Raw genomic sequence first — 16,138 nt, forward strand, 5'->3', positions numbered from 1 at the left:
GTTTAAAATACAAATCTGTGATCCACAATAGAAAAAGGAGCAAGTGTGGAATCCAATGAACCCTTGTACCTAAGTTACGGTCAGAGCGAAAACAGATACGTCCTGCACTGTAATCCTTCACTCTAACGTTCCTCATCCACGAATCTTTCATCCTCGCTCAAATTAATGGGGTAATCGTCGCTTTCTCTGTCCGAATCTCTCTCTCGCTGCTGGTGTAAACAATGGGGAAATGTGAGCAGCCCTTCCTCCTCTGACGTCACGCTACTTCCGGTATAGGCAAGGCTTTTTCTTATTAGCGACCAAAAGTTGCGAACTTTATCCTCGATGTTCTCTACTAAATCCTTTCAGCAAAAATATGGCAATATGGCGAAATGATCAAGTATGACACATAGAATGGATCTGCTATCCCCGTTTAAATAAAAAAAAATCATTTCAATAGGCCTTTAATGCACCTCTTCCTGAGGATGTTTCAGTGTTATAACTTCACCTTTATCTTTAGTTTTTAAGCCAAAATGCATTCATTTTCCCTTTTCTGTCTACACACTGTGGCTGCTTGTAAGTACTCTGGGATTTTGCGCTGCCGAACATGCTCCTCTGCTCGCAAAACCAGCAATGTCACGACGTGACGATGCTCCGTCATGCCCGTGAACCGGTACTTTTCAAACAGACTATAGTACCGTTTTTGATTCATTAGTACCGCGATACTATACCAGTACTGGTATACCGTACAACTCTAGTATAAAGTGTGTGACCAATGTTCACATTAAATTAAACTACATAGCAACATTAGCAGTTATGTTGCATACAGACTGGAATGTTAACTTTTAGCATTAGCTCATATATTGTAACAAGTATACACCATCAATGAACTTGCACTAGTGTAATATATTGGATACACTTACAAAACAAAGCTTCTTCAAGGCTCAACAACGGTGATGCAAAACTTCAGAGGGAAATGTTTGTAGCGCACATTGTCTCACACAAAATGGAAAAACAAGATGGCTCGCCTGCTGAAAAAGTGTGGGCACCAATGTTCCCTCTAATTTTTCATGTGTGTGAGCAAACGCAAAAACTCCCTGAGCATTCAGTGGAGCCCATGTGAGCAACATCAGACGTGCACACTGTGGCTACACCAGCAGCACACCTGTCCCAAACCTGACTAAATAACAAGTTCAATCTCCATCCATCTATCCATTTTCTACCGCTTGTCCCTTTCGGGGTCGCTGGAGCCTATCTCAGATGCATTCGGGCGGAAGGCGGTGTACACCCTGGACAAGTCGCCACCTCATCGCAGGGCCAACACAGATAGACAGACAACCTTCTCTTATTATTATAATCAAATGACAGCAGTCATTTCCATGAGGTTATTTTCTAATATAAGTGTTTAGGCCCACTTTCAATGACAATAACAAAAAGTATTGTTTTTCATGAACTGTGTACTTGTATTGTTTGTCTGGGTGGAGGTCCTGCTTTGGAAATAATTTGTACCCCTTTCAGACATTGCATTTAGTTCCCATTAAAACACTCACATGTTGCACAATGAGATGTAAGCAGGGGATCATGTGTACATTCCTGCAACTTCCTGTTTGTAAAAATATATATTTTTGTTAGTATATATTGAATATACTAACAGCATTTCATGATTAATATTTATAAATTAAGATTTCTAATAAATGACACTAGAATAAGCACACATTTGATTGGTAAATCATAGTGTAACGACCTGGAATTACACTTTATGTGCGGTGTTGGAGTTATCCGACTTTTTGTGTGGCTGTAAACGCATCACTGGCTAAGTGCCATATGTGCATGTGTTGGCGCAAGTGAGAAAGAGCGAGCGGCTGCTGTTGATATAACAAAGTTGCTTTTGGTCTGGTTTGTACTGCAGAAAATGACCAGTTTTGTTTGATATAAATTTTTTTTACTAATGTTTTGGTGATGTGTTTATGGCCGACAATAAAGAGTTTTGCTCAGTAAAGTGATGGATGGAATTCATGTCCTCAAAGCGTCTCGACAGACGTTACAATATTTGAACAATGATGACGAAAACTGTTTTCTCTGTCGTGTCCGCGTCGTGTCGAAAATTGTTATGCACTTATTTTTTTATTTGATTTTGTGCGTGGCATAGATTTGCTTGAGCAGTGCGCAATTGCACAGGGGCGCACCTTAGAGGGAACGTTGGTGGGCACCCCTTTGTAAAGTCTTAGTCCCATAATTGGAAGAGCAAACTGAATCTCCACTCGCAGAAACCGTCACAAGGTTTTCTATGAGGATGCAACACAAAAGTGGTTTTAAAATGGAGGTAAAAAGCATGATGGTGTCACATCAGACTGTACATCTCCTCTCTTTGGACAGCTGGCGGTGCTTGGATGCATTCCCGCAAAGGGTAAACATGGAATTAGGCTATTTCTTTTCAAATACAGCTTGATGTAAACACAGGATTAGGAAGTCAAAGAGGGACACCTCCAGTCTCCGCCAGGTGTGCCTTCACTCCATCTTAACACTATCTGCACGTGTTTGTGATTATCCACTTGCAGTATTGCAGACACGGCATGTGTGTGAACAAGGAGCTGTACCTGCAGCCCATCGATGGGGAATGGGGCCCCTGGGGGCCCTACAGCGCATGTTCCAGGTCCTGCGGCGGAGGGACGAGGAGCACCACCAGAGAATGCAACAAGCCTGAGTAAGAACAGTTTGAAGATATTCCAAAAAAACATCTGTTTAAATGACACACCGTTACCGGTTGTCTTGTGGTCTTGCTGCAGGCCGAGGAACAGCGGGAAGTTCTGTGTGGGACGCAGGATGAAGTTCCGCTCTTGCAACACTGAGCCATGTCCACGAGGACGCAAAGATTTCCGCGAGGAGCAGTGCTCTCAGTTTGACGGCAAGCACTTCAACATCAACGGTCTACCTCCCAACGTGCGCTGGGTCCCCAAATACAGTGGCAGTAAGTCAAGGTGCCAAGTCAGGTGTCTTTTAGGATCAGGGACGGGTGCAGAATTCTCTTCTTTTTTTTAGACACCACCAAATTCTGTTGGTACGACCAGTTATGGATTAACGTAAAATCGAACGGTGCCATATTTCGGTGTCTTTGTTGTGTGTGACGTCACGTCCGGTTGCAGACTAACATTTGGCGGGCAAGCAAGCAGTGAAGCAGAACTCAGAGCGGATTCAATCGGACTGTAAATGTTGCAGTTTTCAGCCAATATTATATACATATAATGTGTCATGAGACATGCAAATATAAATTAAATATACAGAGGACATAACTAAAGGAAATTAAGTGAACTCAAATACACCTCCAAACAAGGCATAATGACGCAATATGTACACACAGCTAGCTTAAATAGAATGTTAGCATGGATTATTAGCACTCCAACTAGTCAATAACATTAACAAAGCTCACCTTTGTTCATTCATGCACAGCATAAAATGTTTGGTGGACAAAATGAGACATAGAAGGAGTGGCATGAAGCACGAAAGTTGTACATGTAAACGAACTACGTTGAGTTCAAGGACCGCCGAAATTAGGGGAGTCACTAATGCGGTGCTAAAGAGCAGCGGGTTGCTGACCCCCGACTTAGACAAACTTTAATGATCCATAAGGGAAATTATTTCACACAGTAGCTCAGTGACAAAGGATGAGAAGGATAATGCACACAAGGGCACAAAAAGAGTGCGAAAACAAAAGTAGACCAAAAATGTACCATAATAATATAAAATATAACCTCCATCTATCCATTGTCCCGTTCGGGGGGGGGTGGTGCTGTAGTCTACATGTGCTTTGTGGACTTGGAGAAGGCATTCGACCATGTCCCCCGGGAAGTCCTGTGGGGAGTGCTCAGAGAGTATGGGGTATCGGACTGTCTGATTGTGGCGGTCCGCTCCCTGTATGATCAGTGTCAGAGCTTGGTCCGCATTGCCGGCAGTAAGTCGGACACGTTTCCAATGAGGGTTGGACTCCGCCAAGGCTGCCCTTCGTCACCGATTCTGTTCAGAACTTTTATGGACAGAATTTCTAGGCGCAGTCAAGGCGTTGAAGGGATCCGGTTTGGTGGCTGCAAGATTAGGTCTCTGCTTTTTGCAGATGATGTGGTCCTGATGGCTTCATCTGGCCAGGATTTTCAGCTCTCACTGGATCGGTTCGCAGCCGAGTGTGAAGCGACTGGGATGAGAATCAGCACCTCCAAGTCAGAGTCCGTGGTTCTCGCCCGGAAAAGGGTGGAGTGCCATCTCCGGGTTGGGGAGGAGACCCTGCCCCAAGTGGAGGAGTTCAAGTACCTCGGGGTCTTGTTCACGAGTGAGAGAAGAGGGGATCGTGAGATCGACAGGCGGATCGGTGCGGCGTCTTCAGTAATGCGGTCGCTGTATCGATCCGTTGTGGTGAAGAAGGAGCTGAGCCGGAAGGCAAAGCTCTCAATTTGCCGGTCGATCTACGTTCACATCCTCACCTATGGTCATGAGCTTTGGGTTATGACCAAAAGGACAAGATCACGGGTACAAGCGGCCGAAATGAGTTTCCTCCGCCGGGTGGCGGGGTTCTCCCTTAGAGATAGGGTGCCATCCGGGGGGAGCTCAAAGTAAAGCCGCTGCTCCTCCACATCGAGAGGAGCCAGATGAGGTGGTTCGGGCATCTGGTCAGGATGCCACCTGAACGCCTCCCTAGGGAGGTGTTTAGGGCACGTCCGACCGGTAGGAGGCCACGGGGAAGACCCAGGACACGTTGGGAAGACTATGTCTCCCGGCTGGCCTGGGAACGCCTCGGGATCCCCCGGGAAGAGCTGGACGAAGTGGCTGGGGAGAGGAAAGTCTGGGCTTCCCTGCTTAGGCTGCTGCCCCCGCGACCCGACCTCGGATAAGCGGAAGAAGATTGATGGATGGATGGATGCGGGGAGAAGGCGGACGAGACGAGGAGAGCCTCTCCTCCATTGTTTTGATAGCGTAGCTTTTGTGAGCCGAGCCAGTACAGTCCTGTACAGTTTACATTCAGCTTGAACACACAAAGTATTGGCTTGGAATTAAATACTGTAGTATTACAATATTACTACACACACACCAAACATAAGACAGGCTGCAGGGTGGAATGACCCGCAGTATAACCGCCTGTTGCTCATCGTGATGGCCGACCCCTCTCAACTGGTGAGTAGCCATTTGAGCTACTCACCAGTTGAGAGGGGTCGGCCATCACGGACGTCAGCTTAACCAGCATTTTTCTGTCGATAGCATCCATTGGGCAGCACAGGACAGCTCACCTAATCAGTTTACGTCTGTCTATATTAACGCTCTTTCCCCCCCGCCCCCATCTAGTACTATTGAAGGATCGGTGCAAGCTCTTCTGCCGGGTTGCGGGCGCCACGGCGTATTATCCGCTGAAGGACCGCGTCATCGACGGCACGCCGTGTGGGACCGACACCTACGATATCTGCGTTCAAGGCCTCTGCAGGGTACACTGGTCTTTGTCTCTGAATCACAATATGCAGTACTGGTGATGCATTGTTCTTCTCTCCAGCAAGCGGGCTGCGATCACGTCCTGAACTCAAAGGCGAGGAATGACAAGTGTGGCGTGTGCGGCGGAGACAACTCTTCATGCAAAACCCTCTCAGGGACGTTCAACGATGCGCAGTATGGTGAGTCCTGGCCCCCGCTTAGTTCCCATTAGACCAGGGGTCGGCAACCCAAAACGTTGAAAGAGCCATATTGGACTAAAAACACAAAAAACTCATGTCTGGAGCCGCAAAAAATGAAAAGTCGTATATAAGTCTTATAATGAAGGCAACACATGTTACGTGTCTATTTTAGCCTACTATCAAAATGACTTATAAGTCTGATATAAGTCTTATAATGAAGGCAACACATGATGTAAGTGTCTATATTAGTTGTATTAGCCTACTATCAAAATGACTTTAAAAGTCTTATATAAGTGTTATAATGAAGACAACACATCTGTCTATATTAGCTATATTAGCCTACTATCAAAATGACTTTAAAAGTCTTATATAAGTGTTATAATGAAGGCAACACATGATGTAAGTGTCTATATTAGTTATATTAGTCTACTATCAAAATTACTTTAAAAATATTATATAAGTGTTATAATGAAGACAACACATGATGTAAGTGTCTATGTTAGCTATATTAGCCTACTATCAAAATGACTTTAAAAGTCTTATATAAGTGTTATAATGAAGACAACACATCTGTCTGTATTAGCTATATTAGCCTACTATCAAAATGACTTTAAAAGTCTTATATACGTGTTATAATGAAGGCAACAAATGATGTAAGTGTCTATATTAGCTATATTAGCCTACTATCAAAATGACTTTAAAAGTCTTATATAAGTGTTATAATGAAGGCAACACATGATGTAAGTGTCTATGTTAGCTATATTAGCCTACTATCAAAATTACTTTAAAAGTCTTATATAAGTGTTATAATGAAGACAACACATGATGTAAGTGTCTATATTAGCTATATTAGCCTACTATCAAAATGACTTATAAGTCTGATATAAGGCTTATAATGAAGGCAACACATGATGTAAGTGTCTATATTAGCTATATTAGCCTACTATCAAAATGACTATGTGTCGCAGGCTGAAGCAAATCTTCGTTGACAGAAATGTTGAAATGTAATTGTGGACGTCGCTTCCCAGCAGTTCCACTGTTAGACACAGCACCAGAGCCAAGCGTGCATTTTTTAACCAGGTTTTAATGTACATAGATTTTATCACAAGTTTTCTCTCCAGCCGGACGCGACTTTTCAGCCACGTCCGTATCCTCTCTCCCCTCCTGCTCCCGGCACCTTACTGTTAAAGACAACAGATGATTAGATTAACACGTACCACCTGTGGAATCTAATCACCTGCCAGCTGTGTCTCGCCGTCAGCACATTCCCCGCCCCTATCCGATGGTGCTCGCCCTCAGCACCATAGACAGAGGCGGTGACCTTTGCTCCTGCAGGCGCGCTAGCCACACCTCCCTCCACAGTAATATTTATTCTAAACATTTTTACAACATTAGAACAACATTAGTAAATCAGATGCTACTCAGAGGGTGGTATGACTCCTGGAAATTTCCGGCGTTTAATGGCAAAAGGTGTAGATGTGTGTGTCCAAGTTAAAGGAAACGGCAGGCTGTCTTCTTTTAATAGATTTATTGCAATCTATGGCAAGCTAGGTAATGTTTGCTGTGGTCTGGAACAACATGGCACACAAACAACTTTTTGAAATGCGGCCAATATTACATACAGATAATGTGTCACGAGACATGCAAAACTAAATTATTTACAAAGAGGATAAAAGTAAAGGATATCAAATGAGCTCAAATATACCTACAAATGAGGCATAATGATGTAATATGTACATACAGCTAGCCTAAATAGCATGTTAGCATTGATTAGCTTGCAGTCATTCAGTGACCAAATATGCCTGATTAGCACTCCAACAAGTCAATAACATCAACAAAGTGCACCTTTGTGCGTTCACACACAGCATAAAATGTTTGGTGGACGAAATGAGACAAAGAAGCAGTGGAAGATTTTATATGTAAACAAACTTTTGCGTCACAGTCCACAGTATGGTGAGTTCAAGAACCGCCGAAATTAGTAGGACTTCCTGATTGGGAACACTTAGCCTTCCTGGTGGAATAGGAACAGAGACAAGTGGATAAGACGGAAGCTTGTTTTTGGTTTACTTCTTTTGTCAAGAGTTGCACATTTCAAGGGAAAAATAACTCACAAAAGGCCACTGCAGAGGACGCTGGCTCTCAGAGAATATATTATTTAAATTTTTTTAAATTTAGGAATTGTATTTATTGTACCTGCTAGCAGTTAGCATTTTTTCTGTTTAGAGGGGCTGTTGGAAACCTTTACGCAGATGCTAACTCCGATGTGTTTTAAGCATTATGTCCCGCCCTCTTACGTCTTTCAAAACGTAATAATCAGAGGTGGGTAGTAAGGCGCTACATTTACTCCGTTACATCTACTTGAGTAACATTTGGGATAAATTGTACTTCTAAGAGTAGTTTTAATGCAACATACTTTTACTTTTACTTGAGTATATTTATAGAGAAGAAACACTACTTTTACTCCGCTCCATTTATCTACATTCAGCTCGCTACTCGCTACTGATTTTTATCGATCTGTTAATGCACGCTTTGTTTGTTTTGGTTTGTCAGACAGACCTTCAAAGTAGGATCTATCGCATGCCTGCGTTTCACCAATCAAATACAGTCACTGGTGACGTTTGACTCCGTTTCACCAATCAAATACAGTCACTGGGGACGTTTGACTCTGTTTCACCAATCAAACAGAGCCAGGAGGTCACATGTTTTGCCGCTGAAACTTTACAACAAGCTTAAGCTTACATGAACTCAACGTCAAATTTGAGGAAGCACATTGCGGTAAGTAACATTAGTAGATATTTTAGCTGTCACCGTAGGCTGATGTTAGCTTCCCTGCTATGAATCACTGTCAAATGTACATTGTGTGGGGACATTTATTAACGCACTGCAGTCTCATAGACAAACACACACACACAGACACACACGCACAGTCGCACACACACACATGCATGCATACAAACACCAATCAGAAGTGCACAATGTGTTCCCAGATGCAGCCCACACCTATCAGTTTATGGTTTGCGTAAAGGCTAACTTGTTATTTTCCTTTGTAATCTCTGCCTACTGAGCCTATGGTGCTGTTAAGTTATTGCGGCTCAATTTGCCTTAATTTTTTTAATGTTAATGTATTATTATTTAATATATATTATTGTTTTAGTTGCTTAAGAGATATTCCTGGCTCTGAATCTGCTCATTGCTATTTTTATGTTTTTGTGCATTATTTGTTGCCGTCATCATTAAACGAACAGGTTACTCATCAGTTACTCAGTACTTCAGTAGTTTTTTCACAACATACTTTTTACTTTTACTCAAGTAAATATTTGGTGACTACTCCTTACTTTTACTTGAGTAATAAATCTCTAAAGTAACAGTACTCTTACTTGAGTACAATTTCTGGCTACTCTACCCACCTCTGGTAATAATGTAACTACGCCCGTACATAACACGCGCATAAACTTTGGGTGTTGTTAGCTAATATCAGCTATCATTGGATGTATATTCTATCATAACAACAACCTGACTTAAAATGTCTTGTACGTGTCGACGAGACAGCGGTGAGTGACAAGCCTGACAGCCAAACAAATTCCTCGAAACGACAAGCAGTTTTTTATTCAATTTAATTATAACCGTATTTTTCGGAGTATAAATCGCTCCGCAATATAAGTCACACCGGCCAAAAATGCATAACAAAGAAGGAAAAAAACATATATAATGTAAGTCGCACTGGAGTATAAGTCGCATTTTTTTGGGAAATGTATTTGATAAAACCCAACACCAAGAATAGACTTTTGAAAGGCAATTTAAAATAAATAAAGAATAGTGAACAACAGGCTGAATAAGTGTACGTTATATGACGCATAAATAACCAACTGAGAACGTGCCTGGTATGTTAACGTAACATATTATGGTAAGAGTCATTCAAATAACTATAACATATAGAACATGCTATACGTTTAACAAACAATCTGTCACTTCTAATCGCTAAATCCCATGAAATCTTATACGTGAATGAGCTAAATAATATTATTTGATATTTTATGGTAATGTGTTAATAATTTCACACATGTCGCTCCTGACTATAAGTCGCACCCCCAGCCAAACTATGAAAAAAACTGTGACTTATGGTCCGAAAAATACAGTACTCAGTTTCTCGTTTAACATGTTCTCTGTTAAAATGTAATAATCACTTATTCTTCTGTTGTTTGGATGCTTTACATTAGTTTTGGATGAAATTTAGGTATCAATCCGTTACCGAGTACTTAGAGGATCATACATTGGTCATATTCAAAGTCCTAATGTGTCCAAGGACATATTTCCTGAGTTTATATACATAATATAAATTTAAAAAACAAAAGATGTTGTGATGCCAAAAAATATCGACGTAATCATAGTAGTATCGACTAGATACGCTCCTCTCCTTGGTATCATTACAGTGGATGTTAGGTGTAGATCCACCACTGGCGTTTGTTTACATTTTGACGCCGTTGAGCTACGGTGTGTAGTGAAGCTTTTTAGTATATAGTTTAGCTATTCCTCGTCCTGCAGTGGTAATGAGACTTGTAAGAAACGTACTTTATTTGTCGCCATGGAGGCAAGGATTAGTGATTAAAAGTGGACTTTAGCCGTTAGCTAGCTAGCCATGTCTTAAAGCACCTCTTCCTGAGGGCGTTTCAGTGTTATAACTTCACCTTTAGTGTTAGTTTTTAAGCCAAAATGCGTCCGTTCTCCCTTTTCTGTCTACACACTGTGTCTGCTTGTAAGTACTCTGTATGTGTGCGCTGCTGAACATGCTCCCCTGCTCATAAACCAGCAATGTCACGATGTGACGACGACAGGGGCGCGGGGTGGCGAACCGCTACTTTTCAGAGGCGGTATAGTACCGAATATGATTAATTAATATCGCGGTACTATACTAATACCGATATACCGTACAACCCTAATTATAATATGTATAATATATATATATAATATTATTATATTTTATACCTTATACATTGTGTTTTCACCCTCTTTTTGTGCCCTTGTGTGCATTATTTCCATCCTTACCCTTTCCAACCCTTGTAGCTGCGCTACTGTGTGGAAAAATTTCCCTTGTGGATCAGTACAGTTTGTCTAAGTCTAAGTCCATATCATGTACTCAAAAGAAAAGTCACGAAGAGGTATTGGCGAGGGCAAAAACAAGACGATCTCTAATTGCAACTATTCGAAATAGGCAGCAGAAATTCCTCAGACATATCCTTAGAAAAGACAGACTAGGAAAACTAGTAGGACAGAAAGCTCCAGGTCGGCAACAAACAACGTATATCAGCAGCCTAAGAAATGTTATGGGAAATATCAATAATATAGAACTCATACATAGAGCGGACGACAGAGAAGACTGGAGAGGCCTGATACCCCATGATATATATCCAACATTATGTATTATACTATTTCATCTTTTTATGTAACATTGCTAGTGAATGAAGAGCACATTTGTAGTTGTGAAAAATACAATCCTAAAAAGATATGTTCTGTTAAACCCAGTGGGTTTCCCACCTAGGCCTTCAGTGATGTCCGACTTCAATGATTACCTCTCAAAATACCATAACCGATGTCACCACATGACCATTGCTGGAGAAATACTATACAGAAACCCATTTACTGGGCATTGAAAATATTTGAACTCACAATTTGTAGCACCTATTCGAGGCCGTGTAAGCCAGTGGTACCCCTTGTAGTCGGATGATTCGAGTGGAAATGGCGAGCATTTCCCCATTGCATCGCCAGAACAGCTGAGCTAGCTTCCGGGGTTGTCTGACATCGTCTCACAAGACGTAGTTTCTCTTTAAATATTCTTCTTGAAAATGGCCTTGCAAATATATATCTGCCACATAATCAACGTTTTCTTCTCCTTCTCTGCTATCCCGCTTCCTGCTAAATTGAAACTAATGATTGGATAGTCACTTTGGAATGACAAGTGAGTATCCAATCACAGTCTTGTTAACATCAGGCTACCCAGATAGGCTACTGTCAACAACTTGTGATCTGATTGGCTATCGCAACTGTCTATCAACTGTATGTGTTCTCTTAATCATCCGCTAACGGTCCCGATGAGTATCCAATCACAGGACGCGTAAATGTCACGTTCAACGTGAGGCCAGCTAGAAGGCCTTATGACAACAACTTGTGATCTGATTGGCTATCGCAATTGTTTATCAACTGTATGTGCCCGATCACTTACAGTGCATGGACGCCCGCATTGTTGATTCTGAAGACCTCTGGCAGATTTGGTACAGCATGGCAACATAAGCTAGCTGAATTCTGATTGGATACAAACTAAAACTAAAAAAAAACAGCACTAATATGACATGAAGAGAGTATGAATCATTTTAGATATTTACAGAATCCAAAGGTTTCTCATTGTTTTCCCATTGGGTTGAGTTTTTCCTTGCCCTGATGTGGGATCTGAGCCGAGGATGTCGTTGTGGCTTGTGCAGCCCTTTGAGACACTCGTGATTTAGGGCTATTACGTAAACATTGATTGATAGAGAAAGTAAATTTTTTTTTTTTTTTAATCTTTAACTCTAAAGGCCTTAGTGGCCACATGCGTGGACAGCACCTTTTAACTCTTTTTTTCCAAAATTGTGTACACTACTAAATTGGGGTCTTATGGCCGCTTATGTGGACACTTATACTGCCATCTGGTGGTGTCAGAAGAGTATAACATACAATGGAATTTGGGAAAAAAAAGTGTAAAAAAATACAAATTAGCGTGTCACTGCACATGAAGTACACGTTTGTGTACTTATGGACTAAGTACATCATATCAAAAGATGATTCTTATTTTTTATTCTAATTAGGGTCCAATAAGCCAAATAGCAAAGAGAAATTAAAAAAAAGCATGTAAACAAACAGCTTGGGCCTTAAGAAGTTAAATATGATCATGATTTCTGGTTATGTTAGGCCAGTAGAGAAGACCTTGCTGGCCCTGATGGCACACCACTGGTTAAACCACTAATGGTAACATAAAGTGGGAAAATGTAACTGTTCAAGCTAACCAGGGAACTGTGATTATGGCGTACCGTTGCACGTGTACTGAATGCTTCACACCACTAAAACCAAACCCAAAAGTGGTACACTGCAAAAAGTCAGTGTTGAAAAACAAGAAAAAGAAATACAAAAATTAGGGGTATTTTATTTTAACCAAGCAAAATTATCTGCCAATAGAACAAGAACATTTGGCTTGTCAAGACTTTCCAAAACAGGTAAAAAAAAGCTGCAAGCAGCGATGGACGGGACCGACTTTGACGGTTCATAAAATCCAAACCGGAGCAGTAATTAAAACTCTTTCATCAACTTTTAATCAGAAGGGTTCAATCTCTCTCCTGTGCTAATTTGAAGCCGACACGACAAACGCGCTCAGAGGAGATAATGTTTGAAAAAAGGTGACTGTTTTGACACAACTTTTGTTTTGAAGGGGGAATTGCAAACTTCCTGTTGATTTTTGCTGGGGGTTGTCAGTGTATGAAATATAGTTCCAAGTGAGACCTACATAGAGGTTTTTGTTTCATGTCTCTACGACATTCCTACTGGGAGTTACAGGCAGTTTTGTCTGTGTTTTCTTCCTAGGGGGCGCTAGAGCGCAATTTTGAGTTTTGGGGTTTGGTTTTTTGATTAGATCGCAATTTTTGCCAGTCCTGATGTGTGTGTCCAATTTGGTGAGTTTTGAAGCATGTTAAAGGGGTCAAATTACAGCTCAAAGGGGCGGCGGTATAATAATAAAACGCTAGAAATACAATAGGGTCCATGTCCCAAAGGGACTCGGTCCCTAATTAGCTAACCTCAATGAACCCAAAAATACCTTAAAATAAGTATATTCTCACTAATAACAAGTGCACTTTTCTTGGTAGAAAAAAAAGACACCTTTCTGCTCAATATGTTGAAAAATATTCTGAAATGAAGTAAATGCTAGTGCCATTATCTTGACATAATGATATGCGCTCGGCATCATGAAGAAATTATTACTTTAAATAAGCAGTTTTATACTTGTGAGTGTTGATGACACAGCTTTGCAACAGTTGATATTCTAGTGTCAAGCTTGTATTACTCTATTTTGGTCATCAAATCTGAGCAACAATATCTTACTGAGATCATTTAGGACCAAAACCCTTAAAACAAGTAAAACACTCTATCATAAAATCTGCTTAGTGAGAAGAATTATCTTATCAGACAGAAAATAAACAAATATCACCCTTATTTGAGATATTTAATCTTACTTAGATTTCAGTTTTTGCAGTGTAGCATTAGTAGTAAGATGTCCCATGGGTGGACACGTTGTCTTTAAGAGTAAAACTTAACAATGAGCTGTTAAGGCGGTGATGTCATCAGCTGTTGTTGTTTAAACCCACAAAGATGGACAGATGTTGTCTGAAAGTGTCAAAGCAAACCTCCCAGCACTTGATAACCACTGACTTGATACGCAGCTTCATCGAGAGCCAAATGCTGATTGCAGCCAATCCCAGCATCATCAAGTTTGCAGGCAGTTCATTTTGTTCCTCCTCTCTGTAGTTGAGCGCTTGTATTGAACTAAACCAGGTGCCGACCTCCGAGTCACCCTGGCAGTCCCGTGAAGGAATTCGGGCATGGGAGTTAGAACACAGGCGGAATATCCCTCAACTGATGGGTCTGTCTTTTAAGTGTCTACCATAGTGGAACTTCTACCATTGGCTCTTTCATTATTTCTTATACAACTGCAATAAAGCTGTAGGTCTTTTCAGGATGGGGGCAAAGGTTTTCTTAGGTGAGGTGGATACTGTAGCTGCTGATATACAAACCAAGTGCTGCCCCCGAGTGGCTGGAGGTGTTGCGGTCTCATTGTGGGAATTGAGAATGAAAAGAACTGAGAATTACATTAGTCCTAATACTCCTTTGACTGCATTGCAAAAACTGAAATCTAAGTAAGATTAAATATCTCAAATAAGGGTGATATTTGCTTATTTTCTGTCTGATAAGATAATTCTTCTCACTAAGCAGATTTTATGTCAGAGTGTTTTACTTGTTTTAAGTGTTTTGGTCCTAAATGATCTCAGTAAGATATTACAGCTTGTTGCTGAGATTTGATGACCTATATTGAGTAAAACATGCTTGAAACTAGAATATCAACTGTTGCAAAGCTGTGTCATCAACACTCACAAGTATAAAACTACTTTTTTAAAGTAATAATTTCCTATTTCAAGCTTGAAAAAAAAATCACGATTTTGACTCAGTTGTGTCTCTTAATTAAAACAGATGACAGCCAAATGGACTTTGCTGTTTTATTTTTAATGAAACAATAGAAAACACGTACTCATATAGTAGTACAGTTGGCACAGTACAGTAAACTGACTATTTAAACATTTAACATGTGACATTTCAAACATTTTTGAACAGAAAAGGTTCATGCACATTCAGATAAATTCTTCAAAATTACAATTAAAAACATTTTGGCCGGGGGCCGGGCTGTGTATATGCGCACTAATTGACTGAAAGAGCACGCACTTAGCGCGATGATGTCCTGTTATCGATGGAAAAATGCATTTTTAGACCATATGATTTGCCTGAGCGGCTAGGAGACCCCGAGAGTAACAAGCGGTTGCCTTGTTGTCTTTCCATTAATAACAATAAATTAGTTTTTAGTATAAGTTTGCTGGTTTCAAGAAATGTAATGCCGAGCGCATATCATTATGTCAAGGTAACGGCACTAGCATTTACTTAATTTAAGAATATTTTTCAACATATTAAGCAAAAAGGTCTCTTTTTTTAAAATTTTTCTACCAAGAAAAGTGCACTTGTTATTAGTGAGAATATACTTATTTTAAGGTACCGTAATTTCCGGACTATAAGCCGCTACTTTTTCCCCTCGTTCTGGTCCCTGCGGCTTATACAAGGGTGCGGCTTATTTACGGCCTGTTTTTCTCCGACACCGACGAAGAGGATGTCGGTGGTTTTAGTACGCAGGAGGAAGACGATGACACAATGATTAAAGACTGACTTTTCATATACCGGTAGGCTGCTTATTTTGATAACGTACAGGCGAGCACTTTGTATTACTTTGCACCGTTGTATTATTTGTACTCTGCACGAATGCTGTTCGCCATGTCAAAGATGTGAAAGTTTGATTGAATTATTGAAAGATTTATAGTTAATAAATGGGACGCTTTGCGTTCCCAAACAGTCATCTCTGTCCCGACAATCCCCTCCGTGGTAGCAGGAACCCCTATATACTACGGTAATTACACACCAAAACCCTGCGGCTTATAGTCGGGTGCGGCTTATATATGGAGCAATCTGTATTTTCCCCTAAATTTAGCTGGTGCGGCTTATAGTCAGGTGCGGCTTATAGTCCGGAAATTACGGTACTTTTGGGTTCATTGAGGTTAGCTAATTTTACTTGTTTTGGAAAGTCTTGACAAGCCAAATTTTCTTGTTCTAGTGGCAGATAATTTTGCTTAGTTCAAATAAAATACCCCAATTTTTTATTTTTTTTTATTTTGTTT

At 40.8% G+C, this 16,138-nt stretch overlaps 1 protein-coding gene across 1 annotated transcript in view; it reads left to right on the top strand.

Moving 5' to 3' along the window:
* Positions 1 to 16,138, top strand: part of LOC133641709 (A disintegrin and metalloproteinase with thrombospondin motifs 20) — a 409,743-nt gene that overhangs the window by 221,425 nt on the left and 172,180 nt on the right. The window contains exons 12-15 of the mRNA XM_062035652.1: positions 2,538 to 2,683; positions 2,766 to 2,947; positions 5,308 to 5,444; positions 5,510 to 5,627. Of these exons, the coding sequence (XP_061891636.1) occupies positions 2,538 to 2,683; positions 2,766 to 2,947; positions 5,308 to 5,444; positions 5,510 to 5,627 (583 nt within the window). The remainder of the gene's footprint in view (positions 1 to 2,537; positions 2,684 to 2,765; positions 2,948 to 5,307; positions 5,445 to 5,509; positions 5,628 to 16,138) is intronic.

This window comes from Entelurus aequoreus, linkage group LG24 (assembly GCF_033978785.1).
Source record: "Entelurus aequoreus isolate RoL-2023_Sb linkage group LG24, RoL_Eaeq_v1.1, whole genome shotgun sequence".
Taxonomy (NCBI): Eukaryota; Metazoa; Chordata; class Actinopteri; order Syngnathiformes; family Syngnathidae; genus Entelurus; species Entelurus aequoreus.